Source organism: Miscanthus floridulus, chromosome 10, assembly GCF_019320115.1.
Source record: "Miscanthus floridulus cultivar M001 chromosome 10, ASM1932011v1, whole genome shotgun sequence".
NCBI lineage: Eukaryota > Viridiplantae > Streptophyta > Magnoliopsida > Poales > Poaceae > Miscanthus > Miscanthus floridulus.
Genome location: NC_089589.1, coordinates 26,758,378 through 26,776,985, shown reverse-complemented (window position 1 = coordinate 26,776,985; position 18,608 = coordinate 26,758,378). Strand labels below are relative to the sequence as shown.

General features: G+C 51.5%; 1 protein-coding gene and 1 pseudogene across 1 annotated transcript; one reads left to right on the top strand and one right to left on the bottom strand.

Annotated features, from left to right (window-relative positions):
* Positions 1-556: 556 nt before the first annotated feature.
* Positions 557-6,669, bottom strand: LOC136488283 (probable serine/threonine-protein kinase PBL3; annotated as a pseudogene).
* A 7,841-nt stretch (positions 6,670-14,510) lies between these two features.
* Positions 14,511-14,855, top strand: LOC136488282 (uncharacterized). The gene has a single exon (XM_066485270.1). It carries the CDS (start codon positions 14,511-14,513, stop codon positions 14,853-14,855), a length of 345 nt encoding a protein of 114 aa, XP_066341367.1.
* The last annotated feature ends 3,753 nt before the right edge of the window (positions 14,856-18,608 follow it).

The window sequence follows — 18,608 nt, the reverse complement described above, 5'->3', positions numbered from 1 at the left end:
TGCCTAGGCCTACCCCTAGTTGATGTCTCTGCCGGTGCACTGGCGGAGGCTGCTCTTTCCCTCGCCATTGTGGGTTTTGCTTGGCCTACACGCGGTGGGCACCAATGTTGGGAAAGCGCTTCCCAGCAGGGTAGAGTAGGTAGAGAGCCTTCGCCCTGGCGAAGGCCTAAGATGGAGATGATCACAGGCGGGTCCTCAACACAATCAAGTGGGTCCTCAACACAATTAGGGTTTCATTTACTCAAAGGTCTCTCTCTTTTACATGGGGTTTGCTTCCCCCTTTTATAGGTCACTATACACAGGGAAGATACTTTACAATTCTGCCCTATGACAGCTAAGGCATATCATAGGAATATGCTCGTACACACAAGTGGTTCCAAGGCCATCTTGGGTCTTCTCTTTCTCCACCGCCTTTGCTTCATGGGCCTTAGCACCTAGCCGGTTGAAGGCCCATTTGCCCTTCAGGATCCAAGTTTCATAGGATGCCCTCCTTTAGCCAGCGGAGGCTCTCGTAAGCTCCTCCGCCCATCAAGCCATCTTGTGCGCCTCCATCTTGCTAGCCATCGCCACCATCCTCGAACCTCCACTCGGCGGGGGGGCATGGGCAAAGGCTCCCGGTGAAGGTCCCTTGAAGCTCCTCCGCCTTGTTGGCCTCCGCCTCCGTCTTCGGGCCTCCACTTGTCCGGGCGGCCTGGGCGAAGGCTCCCGGGATGATCCCTGCAGATTGTTTGTCATGCGATTATAATGTTAGTTTTTCCTAGTTTGGGCGATGCTCAGCCTCCGCGGCTCATACATAAGAGTGTCCCAACAATCACTCTTTTCTGCACGACACTGAACAACTTAGTAAACCTATGTATAGTACACACACTGATAAAGCAGTCGTAAAAGCTACTAAGTAGATGATAGAGAGCACAAGTAGTACTGATACCTACGTCTTGTAGTTCCACATGGAAATATACCCTCCATTATGACCCACCAAGATCCTGCGATAATGCATGTGCTCCAATTAAAGAGGAAATTTATATATGTGATATAATATACTATTTATATTAGTTAGAATTAGGACGAAAATACTAGCTAGTGTCCAAACATGCAAAAAGGGTGCCATTCAGACCATCTACTATACTGATGATCACCTTGTCTCACTGGGGTGTGCATCTAAGCATGAGACCTCCTCTAATGCTGGCCTTCTTATACCAGGATTACACGACACTGGTAAAGGTTCACTTCCTGGGAGGTCGCTGGATCACAGATGTCAGCCGTCAGCACTGCCTGGTGTACCTCACCCCCCAACTCCTCAACTCCCATCAGACAGTCTATGTCCATGATCAGCTTGCTACCACTAGTTGCCTTCAACATTTCGGGGTGCTCCTTCGACCTAAGTACGATCATCAGCACCTCAAACTTTACTGTCCCCTGTGGTGGCGGCGGTCGTCCCCATCGCTGTTGCTCGAATATTGTAATAGTTACAGCCACCGTGGAATGTGGTTCCATCATTTCGAAAACAGATGAGCATGCGTCCTCCCAAGAAACTGGAAGAAGAGGACGGCGAGCAGCACTTTGATGACCAGAAGACAATGCATTATATATATATCTCAATTGCCGGAGATTGCTGTCCATGGAATTTGGAAAACGATGGTCGGCGGGTGTAATCCAAGCACCAACGTAATGGTTCGTCCGGTCGGTGAGGGTCATCGGGCACATGATACTCTTGTCTGGATCCAAGGGGAAGTGGAGCTCAAGAGGGTGGATGTCCAGCAGCTTCCTTGTCTCAGAGGATCCAATGTAGCGTATCTGCAGGCAAAAACCACTTTTATGTTGGATTTCCATCCACTCTATACAGAACACAGCCATGTATTGAATAAATGAATGTTTGGAGGTAGTACTATTTTGACCGAAGTCCGTAGGGGAAACGCCAACCTATTTTTTTATTCCAGACCTATTTTGGAGATAGCACTATTAACTAACTCACCTCAGTGCTTGTCTCTCCTGGTCCTTTGGGTACACTGACTATTCTCTGCAGTGGCTGGGATTGTGGTGACTGCGTATGGTGCACCATTCATGGAAGTAAAAATAGTGCTGCTTATGCAATACTCTAAGAAAAACTGTTGCACATGCATGTATCATGATAAATCAACTTACATGTAGGTCAGTTCCAATGAAGCCACTTGCGTGTTCCATTTCTTCAAGCGTCACAATTATGCGCTGTGGATCTGGTCTCTTAGCTGGGTCAGGATCAATACACTGTGCGTGTGCCTGTGACGTTGTGATCCTACCTTTCCAACTTTCAAGTACCTACGGAATTGCAATCCACGAGTGAGAATTTAGATGCCAACTACTCCCTCCGTCCCAAATTATAAGACATTTTGGCTTTTCTAAATTCATAGCTTTTACTATCAATCTAGACATAATATATATATCTAGATGCGTAGCAAAAGTTGTGAATCTAAAAAAACCAAAACGTCTTATAATTTGGAACGAATGGAGTACAAATCATTGAGCATAGTACACATAAACAACTTAATTGATGGTGATGTGCAAACGAGTTCAATATTGACATCAAAGGTACAATAAAACCTGTAACAAACATTAAGGAGTGTACAATGAACACACATTCTATGTAACATTATGTGACGTGCATTATTTCCACCTTTAATCTTAGTAAGGACAAAAACAATTTCACTTTCGCTGACCGCAAAGTGCAATATCAATTATCAACTTCTGTTCTATTTTTTATCATTCGTAATCGTTCAAAAATTGAAATTAACTTTGGAATTCGCTGGTGTTATGAAGAAATTGGGTCAATTTACTTCTGTCAATTTGTGACTTTCATCGCGATTCCCAGACATAATAATGCAAGCACTTATGTTGTCTGGAGACACTTCATGCTACTAAAAAATCCAGAAAAAAATCATAAACTGAGAAAGAAGAATTATAGCTGCAAACTATTCACTGTGGTGCTGTGAAATTATAACGATGCCAGTTAATTATGGCTATAACTACAACTATAATACTAATCTACAAACTTTGGAACTGTTGATTTGTCAAAATACATTTAATTAGGCTTAGTTGCATTGTGAGTTTCTTCACAACCATATTGCTTAGGAATTAGGATGATCAGCCAGAGTTAAGTTCAGTATGGACCCATAAATTATCTGTAATGGTTTGGTATAAGATTGTTCTCACATTCTCGACTGCAGTGTACCCCTTTTGCCCAGTCATGATTTCTAATATTGTGACACCAAGACTATATATGTCTAACTTGAATGTGACTACTCTGCTATAGAATTCTGGTGCCGCATATCCCCTGCATGGAAAAATTACGTGCTATGAGTAATAAAAAACACAGTGGGTGCAATGTAATGGAAACCACGGTTATACCAACTCAAAAATTTCGAGATGCTTAGCTAGCTTACGGTGTTCCAAACAATTTTGAAGACAGTCATATTTTTCTCATCAAAGCACCTCAAGAGACCAAAATCAGCAATTTTTGGCAACATACTATCAGTCAACAGTATATTTGCAGGTTTGAGATCTTGATTATTTGATACCGTATCTTCCATTCAAGTCCCTGGGATGCATCTGAGAGGGGAATAGATCTTCCTCTCATGTGAAAACATATATGAATTTGTCCGTTTAAATACATAAGATGCATGGAAATAAACATACCAGTGATATATTGAGCAAGACTTCCTTTTGCTAGAAACTCAAAGCAGAGCAACCTTTGTCGTTCCTCTGCCATGACATTCTTCCCATCATATTTGCACATTTTCCCTTGCGTGTCAGCACAGTACCCCAGGAATCGTACAATATTTTTATGCTTAACCCTCATCAGAGTATCAACCTCTTGGATAAATTTCCTTTCGTCAAACTCAGACGATCGGTACAGTTTCTTCACAGCTACTGTACCATTTCCGAGTAGTCCCTGCAGTGCACGATGTACTATATTGATCAAGACTGGGGGGAGTCGAGAGTTTAGATACCTTGTAAACAACTGCAAACCCATCACTGCCAATTTGCTGATCATGAGAGAAATTATGCGTGATGGACTTCAGAAGTGATATAGGAAGGTTTGTCGGCTCTACACTTGCATCATGTAGCATGCGCTCCAAGAGAATTTGTACATTGGCTTCGCGATCCATTTATATTAACATATAACTGTACCAATCGAACTGCACCAATTTTAAGTAATCAGGGAAGATAAAATCATCTGTAGAACTTGTCTAATTCCTAGATGATGGAGCCATCATGAACTTAGGGTCGGTTTAACGTCTGGTGCCATAGCACACAAACCGCAACATGCATGAGGTATTGGGATTCCTTTTGTATTACTATGTACCTATGTAAGAGCATCTCTAATAGTACCCCTTATTCAAACCCCTACTTGCTTGAGTAGGAGCTACCTATTTCCTATGGGAAACACCAATACGCGACTGTCGTGCTCCAGTGCGAAGGCGCAACCCGCTCCCACGCGCTCACACCCGCACCCATGCCCACGCCGTAGAGGAAGAAAAAGGCGCCCAAGGCTCCAGCGAGGAGGGTCGCCAGCGTCGGAGACGATGAGCTCGCCGACTCTCCCTCTCTTCTTCATCTCCGCTAGGCTTCGAAGGGGGTTCGGGGGGGAGGCAGGCCGGCCAGGCGGTGGGGACGGCGGGAGGATGGCGTTAGGGTTCTGACGACGGTGGAAGCAGCCAGGCCAAGCCAGGACACGGCAGGGTACGCATGGCCATGCCGGAGCTCCGGCGAGAGGGGGAGGGAGAAGAATAAAAGAATCTCTGTCTGAACAAGGTCCGAAATTGAAGTGGGAGCCAGAGCCAGCAATTCACGAAACTGAAGCCCACCCAGCCCCCGCGTCGTTCTCGAGTCCGAGGTGACACGGGCGGCGAACCCATCGCGCCACCACACCCACCTCTCGCCCCTCCCTCTCTCGCCTCACCGCTGGCGATGGTGGTTTCTGCATCATGGGCTTGCTACAGGCATGGTGGCTTGGTTGCTAGCAGCAGATTGTGGCGCCTAGACTTGCTTGGTAGCGGCTAGTGCAGTGCAGGACAGCATCGGTTGATGGCGCTAGCGCCAATTGTGACATGTTTGCAATCTGCAAGACCAGTGCGGCATCTATGTGGTGATGGCATTGATGACGACCATCTTGGAGTTTGATTAAAATTACGGTGGTGGCATCTTTGATGCGCACATGATGCGGTAGTCGGGCACCTTCACGAGGCATTTTGCTGAGGTTGGCGACATCAGGTTGGTTGTGGTTATCTTTAACCGGCCTCATGGCGGCTGTCCATGCATGCCAGTGGCCCATTGTTGTGACAGCGACAACTTGAAGAAGACAACTCTTGGCAGACACGAACAAGGGAACGGTGCTTCGGCGTCCTATGTGTGGCATCACAGGACTGTCTTGGCCCATGTAGCAACTTGGTGTGGTGACCCGAGATGTTTTGGTGCTTGGCGAGCTGGCAGCGGCTATGAGGCTAGCGTCACACTGACAAACCACGCTTGCCAGTGACTCATCTGATGTGGCTGCGACAACTCAGTGGTGGCGGCTCACTTCGGTTAGACCCATGCTTTGTGCTTGTGGTTGGGTGTGGGGCATTGGGAGAAATCCTTGCTCGGCTATGCTGATGCTGACAATGACGATGCCTATGGGTATCGTGGACCTCGATGGAGACATTGTCGTGCGCTCTCATCCCATTCCCTGCTCTACCCTGGGTTCTTTTCCTAGTTGAGAAACTTGTGCTGGTATTTGGGTTGGTTTTGATGGCGTCTACGGATATCGTTTCCTCGATGGAGGCATCGCTTAGTGAATCCCTCGGTGGTTGTTGCTGCAATAGGCAGGGTGGCCTTTGGTTTTGTGGGCAGCTTTGATGGTGGAACCCTGGAAACATCAGTAATTCTGAACCGTTGTCATTCTCCCCCAAATATCACGGATTCCCTTCGTGTTCTTCCCTTCCCACTCTATTCTTACTACTCTCCTGGCCAATTTAGGCACGTTCGCTTCGCTGAAAAAATAAACTAAAACACTGTTCTGGTTTATTTGTTATAAGAGAAAAATACTGTTCCGACTGAAAAAAAAAACAAGCTGAAAAGTACGGTGTATAAGACAAGTGAACAGGGCCGGCCATTTGTTATTGGTGTTCTTTGTCTAGTTTATTAAAGCTGTATTTGGCACACACACAGTTATCACGTACATGCTGAAGAGCACTGGGCTCGGTACAGTGCACTTGCATTGCAGCCCCAACAATTTATAGTTATGATTCCGTTAACTGTTGACTCCAGAAGATTATTCCAATGTTTGTTCATCTCGCCGATCTGCGACGGGATAAATTACAGTACGCCAAGCGCCAACAAGTTCTGTAAACGAAACCCATCAAATTCCCCATTGATTATTTTAATGTTAGTTCATCTCGCCGATGTGCGACAGGACTGCAGGCAGCCGGCGGCGGCTTCAATTCTTCCATGAGAAGCCGCCGCCACCTAGTGAAAAGCATCGATCGCCCACAAATGGATAAAGAAACTACTACTGACTATAACAACGGAAAGGCTTCGATTGAGAAGCAGTTGCTTAGCTAGCTAAAGCAGTACTCCATAGGTGATAGAATCATAGGACTCAAGAGGATAACTACTGATCACTAACCTGGAAGAAGATGGCCGGATTGGAGCCGGCCTGCACGCACGAAGGCTTGGCTGCTGCCTTCCCGAGAAGAAGAAACCGCGTTTACGCAGCAGTCAGTGGAAGGAGCAAGCTTTTGAGTTCACAGTGCAAACAGTTTGGACGTCTTTGGGGGCCGGACTGGAGATCTTGATTGTTTGTTTTCGTTCACTAGCAGTTTGGTTGGACTTTGTGGCCCAGTTGTTTTTGTTCACCGAGAAGAAATAAACAATCGAAGTTGACTTTGTGGACATTATTGGACCACTTATCTTGTTTTGTGCGGTGGTAGGGCCCCCACCGCTATGCTCCATAAACTCCATTATAGAGCAGCTTCACAAAAAAAACTAAAGTTTTTGGAGCATCTCTTTAGATGCTCTCACAACTCTATCTTTTTTCTTTAGAGCAAAGTTCGTAGAGCTATATGAGAAAGTATGGACGGAGCAATCCTAAACAGGCCCATGAAGGAGGATCGGGAGTGGGTGCCAACTACACCTTAAAACTCAGTTATGTTGCACTACATCAGAACTAATAATCACTGCTGGGTCGGAACCCTCATACATCACTGCCAAAATTCATACCGGTAGAGATTAATCAGAAATGATGTGGGTGGCCAATCACTACCAGTTCAACAACTTGGCAATGATAATAGGCTATCACTGTCGGGTCAAAACATCAACAAGCAGTACCCATCACTACTACAAAAAGGATTTTTAGCAACGCCACCTTTTTTTAGGGACGGCTCAATAAAAAGGATTAAAATGATTTTTAGCAACGCCCCCCTTTTTTAGAGACGACTCAATATAGAGCCGTCCCTTCAAATGGTGCCCAAATGAGCCGCCCCTATGAATCCATTTATACGGGCTGCTGGTGTTATGAGCCACCCCTACAAATGGCTTGATTTGTAGGGGCGGCTCTATATCCAGCCGCCTCTACAAATGCGATTTGTAGGGACGGCTTAATATTAAGCCGCTCCTACAAATAGACGCCGAATAATAAAAATGAAGCACTAAAATTCGAATTTTTTCAAACAACCTTAGATGGAGAAATGACCAAAATAAAAGTTGTAGATCTCGAATAGTTATGAAACTTTGCTGTTTATAATTTTTTTATTTAAAATCATTTACTACTTCAAAATGATGTTTGAAATTCAATTTTGAAATTGTTGAAGAACTCTGATTTCTCTTTCTAATATGTGGCATCTCCGGATTAAAAAAATCTGCTATTTTTAGCCTTTTTTGTGATTTTTAGAAATTAATTTGTAGGGGCGGCTCAATATCCAGCCGCCCCTACAAATCGTTAGTCGTCCCTACAAATTGGTTTGTAGGGCAGCGGCCAACCGTCCCTACAAACCGGGCATTTGTAGCCACGGTTGCTTAGGGGCAGTTGGCCAAACTGCCCCTACAAACCCTAAAAAACCGCTCCTACAAATCGTTAGTGGCATAGTGCATGGCTAGCATTGGCGGATTGGACCATGAATTGGCAATGATATGTTGAGTGTCGTTGCCGGTTTAGGCCATGACCGGACGGTAGCACTCATGATACTACTTGTCGGGGACCTAATACCGGGGTACCTCAGAAGGTGGAACCAATAACCATCAAACGTTAAAAACTTCTGGACGGACAAGGGCGCCGTTACGTTCCTTGCCCGAATGACGGGAGTTTGGTTCCGCCTCGCCCGACGCCTTTGGGCCAGCCTAGCCTTGCCCGAGGGCTAAGGGCTAGTCTCAGCCTCGCCCGACGCCTTTGGGACAGCTCCGCCTCGCCCGACGCCTTTGGGCCAGCCCCGCCTCGCCTGAGGACTAAGGGCTAGTCTCCACCTCGTCCAACGCCTTTGGGCCAGCCTCGCCACGCCCGAGGGCTAAGGGCTAGTCTCAGCCTCGCCCGACGCCTTTGGGACAGCTCCGCCTTGCCCGACGCCTTTGGGCCAGCCCCGCCTCGCCCGAGGGCTAAGGGCTAGTCTTCGCCTCGCCCGACGCCTTTGGGCTAGCTCCGCCTCGCCCGACGCCTTTGGGACAGCTCCGCCTCGCCCGAGGGCTAAGGGCTAGTCTCCGCCTCGCCCGACGCCTTTGGGCCAGCCTCGCCTCGCCCGACGCCTTTGGGCCAGCTCCGCCTCACCCGAGGGCTGAGGGATAGACTCCGCCTCACCCGACCCCCGAGGGGCGGGCTCGGTCTCGCCCAAGGGATAAGGACTGGTCTCCGCCTCGCCCGACGACCGAGGACGAACCTTGCCCCACCCGATGTCTAAGGACTGGTTTCGTCTTGCCTGACAACTTCTCCCCGTTCCCTCATGATGATGGGTACAGGGCAAGACAAGACGTTCGGGTCAACCACGGCTTCCAGGACCATACCCCATGCCCCGACAGGAAAGGTACTGCCAGAGAACGACGGGACGGGTGCTTTAGACCCTTCCGGGCGTAGCAGAGCCTGAAAAGTATTGCAGGTGCATGCTCCTCGCCCTGTAGAGTTGTAGGTGCCGCCTTCAGCTCTGGGACACAGAACCCGACGAAGATATACGACAACCACTACGCTCTAGAAAAGGATTTGCGATCTCCACAAATGACGGATATGCCATCACCACGTTATGGTCCCAAGGGAGCGGCGCCCGCTCCCGCCCCCTCGGGTTCACCGGATCGGAGCACACGCTTTAGCCTCCGGACGCCCTCTCCGCTCAGAAGACCTTGCCCACAGCGCTACTTTGGACCTCGACCCCGTGTCCCTCCGACAAAGATTCATAGGAACCAGAAGGCGTGCGGAGCAAGACTGGGTAAGGCTCATAAGTCAAAGCCACTGTATTACAGTCCATACCCTGCGAGGGGCAGTGCTCTGTAACCATCCTGACATTCTACAGAGGCATCGACAGTATTGTAGGCGCTTATCATCCTTTCGCACCCATCAGAATGGGAAACTAGGCTGGGTAGATGTGAGCCACAAGGCTAGGTAGAGTACGCATCCTAGCCCTCACACTTGTAAAGCCGTCTCCTTCATCTATAAAAGGGGATGCGCTTCCTCCAACAGAGGGACGGACTTTTTACGGCAAAACGCACAACACACACACACACACAGTCAAGCTGCTATCAAGCTCTTGGCCTCCTTTCGACCCTTCCATCAGAGACTTGGGACCAGTCCCTCTCTCGATCGTTTGTACCTCCTACTATGAACCGTTTTCGGTGCTAATAACACGAGCAGCAACAAACTAGACGTAGGGACATTCAGCCCGAACCAGTATAAATCTTGTGTCCTTTAGCGCACCATCCGAGCCTAACGCATATTACTATAAATCTACTTGTCGGTGCTTGTACGAAACACCGACAGTTGGTGCGCTAGGTAGGGTACTTTGCGCGTTCCAAATCAGGCCTCGGATGGCTACCCACGCAATCAGCTGGGTCCCGGGCACACACGTGCGTTTCGGCGACCTAGATTTCATCGTCACACTAGGAGGAGAGCTGGCACTGGCCCACATGGCCGCACAGTCTCTCACTTCCATCAACCCCAGCCACCTGAGGCTTGAGGGCTAGCTGGGTGACTCCCTTGGACCCCAGTTATCCAGGGAGGCCCCACGCAGCATCACCCTATTTCCGGAAGGCCCCGTACGAAGCGCCCCGACAGTGTTTCCATTCGGTCTCCGCAACGCCGCGGCGACCGCTGGCCACCTTCTGGCACTACGCATGGTTTAGCCACCCACGGACAGCGAGTTCATGGGGACAATTGAACCTGATACGGAGACTCTCCATAGTCTCCTCACGGAGGAACCTAATATGGAGACTCTCCAGCAGAGGGAACCATCACCCTTCCCGGGAGTGCTTCATGGCGTGGACCCCCGAGGGGCACGTCGAGGACGTCTCCGGGGAAGAGGCTACCCCGACAAGCGACCCTGACAGCAAGTTCGGGGGGAGGCAACAGCCCCATGTCGCTTGGGGATGGAGCAACTGAGAGCTCGCAAGCTGGAGATCGATGAGGCCGGACAAGGGCTCGTCCGGGAATACGCGGACATCAATCGCGAGATTGAACGCGGCGAAGGCGGTGGGCGCGCACACGCCATGGCCCACACCGTACACCAGAGGATCCTCACCGACGACAAGGGCCTTCCTCACTTTGCTCGGGCAAGCCAAAACATCGCCGCAGCGATGGCCTTGCTGCACGGCCTTCCGGAGGCCGCGACGTCCGAGGATCGCCGCGCCCGTCGAGAAATTTGCACGTTGCTCGAGCGTGCGGCGGCGCAGCAGGCAGAAAGCTCGTTGTCTCGACGACGTGAGCCCGACGCCAGCCAGCGCACGCCCTCGGTGCGCCCCACCAAGGACGCGTCCGTTCACCAGACACCGCCAGGCGGCAGGCAGCCCTCCGCCGTCCCGGTGCATCAACGCCTCGGCCATGACCGCGACGTACGCAGCACCATCGACGCTTGCAGGCGCACCCACGGCGACGTAGGAGAGGCAGCCCACCGCGGCAACCATCCCCGACGTGGCGGACGCTACGACAGCGGCGAGGACCGAAGCCCGAGCCCGGGCCTGCCAGGCCTTCGGTCGACACATCCTCAACGCTGCGTTCCCACTAAGGTATCGATCGCCTACCAACATCCCTAAATATTCTAGGGAAACAAACCCTGGGCTTTGGCTCAAAGACTATCGGCTTGCATGTTAGGCCGGTGGTGCGAGTGATGACGATTTCATTATTCGCAATCTCCCACTATTCTTGGCCGATTCGGCACGAGCATGGTTGGAGCACCTACCGTCCAACGCCATTCAAAGTTGGGCGGATCTTATAGAGATCTTCGTGGGGAACTTCTAGGGCATGTACAAACACCCCGAAAACCCATGGGACCTCAAGAACTGCCGCCAGAAGGCCGATGAAACCCTCCGTGGGTACATCCGGCGCTTCTCTTGGCAGTCCAACGAGCTCCCTAACGTCGTCGACGCCGACATGATAGGAGCCTTCCTATCTGGGACAACCTGCGAGTCTCTGGTTCACAAGCTAGGGCGCAGGGGCCCACGGACCACCAAGGAGCTCCTGGACATCGCCACTAGCCATGCCTCAGGAGAGGAGGCGGTTGGAGCCATCTTCGACCGCTCCGATGGCAAGGCGAGGCGAGACGAGGACGCCGACGAAGGTGCTTCCAATCGTCCCGCCAAAAGAAAGAATAAGAAGCAACGGCGCGACAACTCGCTCGTGGCCGCAGCCAACCACAAGGGTGGCCGGAAGCCCACGGAGGGCGCTCCGAACCACTTTGAGAAAATGCTCGAGGGCCATGCCCAAACCATGCTTTCCCGGCCAAGCATCTATACAAGGATTGTGGCCTCATGCGCAAATACTTGTTCGAGGGCCTCAACAAGGAGGAGTAGGGGAAGGAACCTGCCCCCACCGACGATGCCGAGGAGAAGGACGACACCTTCCCAACGCCGAATGGTGCCCTCATGATCTTCGAAGGATCAATGGCCTACGACTCCAAGCGCCGCTAGAAGGTCGCACGTCGCGAGGTCTATACGGCCGGACCGGCCACGCCTGCCTTCCTACGGTGGTCAGAATCCACCATAACCTTCAACCGGACCGACCATCTGGATGTCATCCCACACCCGGGAAGGTACCCGCTTGTCGTCGACCCAATCGTCGACCAAAGCGGCTCACAAAAGTACTGATGGACGGAGGCAGCGGCCTCAACATCATGTACGCCAAGACACTCGACGAGATGGGCGTCGACTGAATGAACCTCCACCCCATCTGAGCACCCTTCCACGGCATCGTATCTGGCAGACAGGCCGTGCCGCTGGGGCAAATCGATCTGCCCGTCACTTTCGGGGATCGGTCCAATTACAGGACTGAGACCCTTACCTTCAACGTGGTAGGGTTCCCCGAAACCTTCCACACCATCCTGGGACGTCCATGCTATGCGAAGTTCATGGCCATCCCCAACTATACATACCTTAAGCTGAAGATGTCGGGCCCCCGCGGGGTCATCACCATCGGCACCTCCTTTCGTCGCGCTTATGAGTGTGAAGTTGAATGCTGCGGCCACGCCACAGCACTCATCGCCTCCGAAGAGCTCGCCACCATCAGGGAGGAGGTCATTGAAGAAGCACCCAATGCGAAGAAGTCGTCTGGGTCGTTCGAATCGACGGAAGGGTCCAAGGAGGTCCTCGTGGACCCCAGCAGCTCCGAGGGCAAAAAAGTCCGCATCGGGACCGCGCTCTCCTCCGAATAGGAAAGCGCGCTAGTCGACTTCCTCCACGATAACAAAGACATCTTTGCGTGGAAACCCTCGGATATGCCAGGCATCCCGAGGGAGGTCGCCGAGCATACCCTGAAAATCCTCCCAGGCTCCAAACCGGTGAAGCAACGCCTGTGCCACTTCGATGAGGAAAAACACAGAGCCATCGGTGAAGAGATAGCAAAACTGTTGGCTGCTGGGTTCATCAGGGAAGTACACCACCCAGAGTGGTTAGCAAATCCTGTTCTTGTGCGAAAAAAGAGCGGGAAATGGAGAATGTGTGTCGATTACACAGGCCTCAACAAGGCATGTCCAAAGGATCCATTTCCTTTGCCACGAATAGACCAAATAGTCGATTCCACCTCAGGGTGCAAAACCCTCTGCTTCCTTGACGCATACTCCGGCTACCACCAGATCGCGATGAAGGAGTCCGACCAGCTCGCGATGTCTTTTATCACACCCTTCGGATCGTTCTGCTACATTTCGATGTCGTTCGGTCTGAAGAACGCAGGGGCAACTTACCAGCGCTGTATGCTCAACTGCTTCGGGGACCTCATCGGGCGGACCGTTGAGGCCTACGTCGATGACATCGTAGTTAAGTCTAAACGGGCTGACCACCTTGTCACCGACCTCGAACAAACCTTTGCGAAACTCCGAGCAAATGGCATCAAACTCAATCCTGAAAAATGTGTTTTTGGGGTCCCAAGGGGCATGCTGCTCGGCTTCATTGTCTCCGAGCGCGGTATCGAAGCCAACCCGGAGAAGATCTCAGCCATCACAAGGATGGGCCTGATCCAAAACATAAAGGGGGTTCAGCGGATCACAGGGTGCCTTGCCACCCTCAGCTGATTTATTTCGCGCCTCGGTGAACGAGGACTCCCCCTTTATCGACTTTTGAAGAAGTCCGACCGCTTCGAGTGGACAACCGAGGCCCAGGAAGCGCTTGACATGGTTAAGCAATTTCTAACTAAACCCTCGATCCTGGTTCCTCCAAGCAACGGAGAATCCCTCCTCCTGTACATAGCGGCCACCATGCAAGTGGTTAGCGCCGCCTTAGTGGTAGAGCGGGAAGAAGAGGGGCACGCCTTCAAGGTGCAGCGCCCTGTATATTTCATCAGCGAAGTGTTATCCGACTCCAAAACCTGCTACTCCCAAATCTAGAAACTCCTCTACACCGTCCTCATCACCAAGAGGAAGCTACGCCACTACTTCGAGTCACACCCTGTGACAGTCGTGGCGTCGTTCCCCCTCGACGAGGTCGTCCATAGCCAGGACGCTACAGGAAGAACCGCAAAGTGGGCACTCGAGCTGATGGATCAGGGCATTACTTATGCCCCCCAAACAGCGATCAAATCCTAGGTGCTGGCTGACTTCATCGTGGAGTGGACCGAGGTCCAGATGCCACTAGCAATCGTCGATCAAGAGTACTGGACGATGTACTTCGACGGATCGCTGATGAAGAAGGGCGCCGGCGTGGGACTAGTCTTCGTATCTCCCCTCGGGGTCCACATGAGGTATATGGTTCGGCTCCATTTCCCCTCATCAAACAATATCACAGAATACGAAGTGCTCATCAATGGCCTACGAATCACCATCGAGCTGGGCATCCGATGCCTCGACGTTAGGGGTGACTCCCAGCTGGTCGTCAACCAGGTCATGAAGAAGTCATGCTGCCACGACGCCAAGATGGAGGCATACTGCCAAGAAGTCCGACGACTGGAGGACAGATTTGATGGCCTCGAACTCAACCACATCCCAAGGCGTCTCAACGAAGCAACCGACACGCTCGCGAAAGCAGCATCCGGCCGAGAGCCAGTCCCGGCAGGTGTCTTCGCCAGCGATCAACATAAACCTTCGGTACGCTATGCGGGGTTGGAACAGGCCAACGATGGCCCATCTAGTCCGACCCTAGGGGCCGATCCCCCAACTGCTTCGCCCGACCCCAAGGTCATGGAGCTTGAAGAGGACCCAGCAGCAGAGTCCGACCCTCCCGACAACTAGAGAATGCTTTACCTCGACTACCTCCTCCGCAACAAACTACCAGCAGACAAGACGGAAGCCTGATGGCTCGCACGTCGCGCCAAGTCCTTCGTTCTTGTAGAAGGCGAACTCTACAAACGGAGCCATACGGGGATCCTACAGCTCTGTATCCCGGGCGAATAGGGAAAACTTTTGCTAAGCGATATCCACGGTGGGGTATGCGGTCACCATGCCGCACCAAGGACCTTGGTTGGGAACGCATTCCGACAGGGCTTCTACTGGCCCACCGCAGTAGCCGACGCCGAGCAAATTGTACGCACCTACGAAGGGTGTCAGTACTACGCTCGGCAGATTCACCTTCTAGCCTAGGCGCTCCAGATGATCCCCATCACGTGGCCCTTCGTGGTCTGGGGGCTCGACCTGGTTGGGCCACTCAAAAAGGCGCCTGGGGGCTTCACCCACTTGCTTGTCACCATAGACAAGTTTACAAAATGGATTGAAGCTCGATCGATCTCCACGATCAAATCCGAGCAAGCTGTGCTATTCTTCCTTGATATCATCCATCGCTTCAGAGTACCGAAATCCATCATCACAGACAACAGCACATAGTTCACCGGCAGAAAATTCATTCGATTCTGCGATGAACAGCACATCCGGATCTATTGGGCAGCCGTCGCGCACCCCCGGACGAACGGGCAGGTTGAGCGCGCAAACGGCATGCTCCTGCAAGGCCTTAAACCCAGAATTTTCAACCGGTTGAACAAGTTCGGCGCGCACTGGCTCGCTGAGCTTCCAGCCATGCTCTGGAGCCTAAGGACAACTGCTAGCCGGGCCACCGGCTACACACCCTTCTTCATGGTCTACGGCTCTGAGGTCGTTCTCCCAACGGACCTTGACTATGGAGCACCAAGGACCAGAGCATATGACGAACAGGGGCCGAGGCATCCCACCAAGACGCCATGGATCAGCTAGATGAAGCCCGCGACATCGCCCTCCTCTGTTCAGCTAAGTACCAGTAGGCGTTGCGACGGTACCACAGCCGACGGGTGTGGGGTCGAGCCTTCAACGTCGGAGACCTCGTCCTCCGCCTTGTGCAGAGCAACAAGGACCGCCACAAACTCTCCCCGCCCTGGGAGGGGCCCTACGTCATCGCGGAAGTACTTTGCCCGGGCGCCTACAAGTTGAAAACCATTAACGGCGAGGTCTTCACCAACGCCTGGAACATTGAGCAGCTACGTCGTTTTTACCCTTAAATGAACGCATGTTTCTTTTTATCAGTCTTTGTCTTTACAAAACCCCGATCTTTAGTGACATCCGACCCCTGCAAATTGTGAGGGGTCGGACCTCACTCGGGGGCTGATACAAGTACAAGTACGTTTATCTTGCAAACACTTCCTCCATTATCTTTGAAAACTTTATCTAAGTTGTCTGATCTTCTCGTAAACAAGTCCTAAGGACTAAGATTTTGGGAACAAATTCCGAGTACAACTGGTAGGACTGCGGGAGACCCACGCCCCAGCGGCTACAACCTCTTTGCTCACCAACGTGATCAGAATTAATTCACCCGCACTCCTAGTTTCTTACAACTTGGGCCATGGGAAGGGTTGGAGGGCATCGAAACCTCTTCTACAAGAAGAGAAAACTGAAAAGCTGTTTGCCCTAAACAAAAGATGAAAATTTGTTCATTTTTGCACAAATTAACCACTTACAAAATGGTTTCATCACGCAAAAGACTAGTGTACTCCTAAAAATCCAAAGGACTGTTCACTCAGGGGCTCCCCCAAACTTATTCAATTACATTCTCTGCTTAGCTTTACTACGAGTACTACTGCGGCCGCCGCGCCGAGCTCTCCATCGGCAACGTCCGGGCATGTACACGGGCCAGTTCGTCTACTGCGGCCGCCGCGCCTAGCTCTCCATCGGCAACATCCGGGCATGTACACGGGCCAGTTCGTCTACTGCGACCGCCGCACCACGCCCTCCATCAGCAACATCCCACCGCGTCGCGGGACCTTCGAAGGCACCGTCATCTGCAACATCGAGCACCGCGCGCGGCGAATACGGTGCCCGTCCGCCGGGACCTTCAGGGACTACGCCATCATCATCATCCCGCAGTGAATTGTTGACTTGATGATGGGCTTTGTTGTGCGATCAAGCTCTTGTTGGTGTCTTGGTTATGTGCAGCCTTGGGCGATCCGGCTCTTGTTGGTGTGTGACTGCAATCTAGGTCTGCACTACCTCCATTCTCTTTCACCACAACAAAGATATCTCCAGCATGGTGGTGCCATGCTCATGCTCACTCACGTGAGCACTGGGCCTCTTGCGCCACACTTCCGCCGTCAGGCTCGCACCACATCCAACCTCTGTTGTCCTGCGCTCTCGCACCACGCGCTTGCCGCTCGCATGATGCCGTTGAGCTTGTGCGCTACGCACTAGGTGCTCACACGATGCTGACGTTGCAGCCAAGGTTCTGGGATTCAAAAGCTAAAAAAAATTTGGTGTCTCCTGAGATCGACAAATTTCGGAAAATTCGACAAATTCAGCCCAGGAATCAACCTGTTGACTAGTCAAAAACTCATAATTTGATGAAATTGTACCAAAATTTGATGGCATTTGATAACCATGGCATCTGCAGCATCACCAAGGCCAACACGTCCATCTGGGGTACGGTTGGTAATCTGCACGTCCTTCGACTGAGTGATCAGTGATGCTACTGATTTCTTGACCGCCGGCGTCGGCGCTGCTGCGGTGCCACCCAGCATGTTGTACACAGTTAGTGTCCATTTGAGTGCTAAGACCTCCATGGCTCCATGAGAAGATGACGAAGGGGAATAGGAGAGCAACATGGGGGTGCCGGATAGCCGGATGCGAGATCAAGTTGTGCGCCACCGCAACTGAGTTGTTAGCCGCCAACCACCAGGAGGAAGGGAATGAAGAAAGGAAAGAAAGAGATTTCAGGTTGTGTTTCATGCTTTTATAAATGGAAGAGGCATCTGTGGACCAATTTGGACCTCGGGGTGTGATTGGTAAGAAATAGAAGATGAAAATATTTATACGTGTGTAAGCTGTTACCAAAGGAGCACAGTTAAAAACATTTGAAAAGAGAGAGAGAGAGTGGTGTGATGCTGTGAGCGGTGACTGACGGAAGTGTGCGGCAGCAAATGGGTGGGCCCTACACGGAGTAGTGTCGTTGAAAAAAAAAATACAAGGAGAACACGGTGGGAAAAGAAAGTTGGCACAGGAGAATACGATGGAGAGAGAAGGTTGTCACAGCTCTCGAGACCAGCTCTTGACGGTGAGGTTAGTAGCCGTCCAGCATGAACATTTTTTTTTTTGAAACAAAGGCTGAACTCTGCCGCTCAATTAAGACGAAAGAATTTATGTACAAGAGGGCTAGCCAATGGGATGTCAAAAAAAAAAGCACCCGATAGCCTAATCAACCCACACGACGTAGCTGAGCACTAACACAACACACTACTATGGGTTATCGTTGCCGAGCATGGCTGAAGACGCCAGCAGCTCCGACTTCTCATGGCAGTCCACATACAAGCCACCCACCAACGAGCCCGAAGCAAGCAGCTTGTCAAGCATAAGCACCCCGCAAACAGCAGCTCCGACTTCCAATCACGGCCACACGCCTCACCTACAACGCTTGCTGACCCCTAGCAGACCCCGGCCTACGATGAAGGTGGGGGCTTGCCGCGTGTCATCGTTGCCGAGCCACGTCCCTGACGCAGCAGCTTCGACTTCTCGCAGCAAGACCCGCCTCCACGC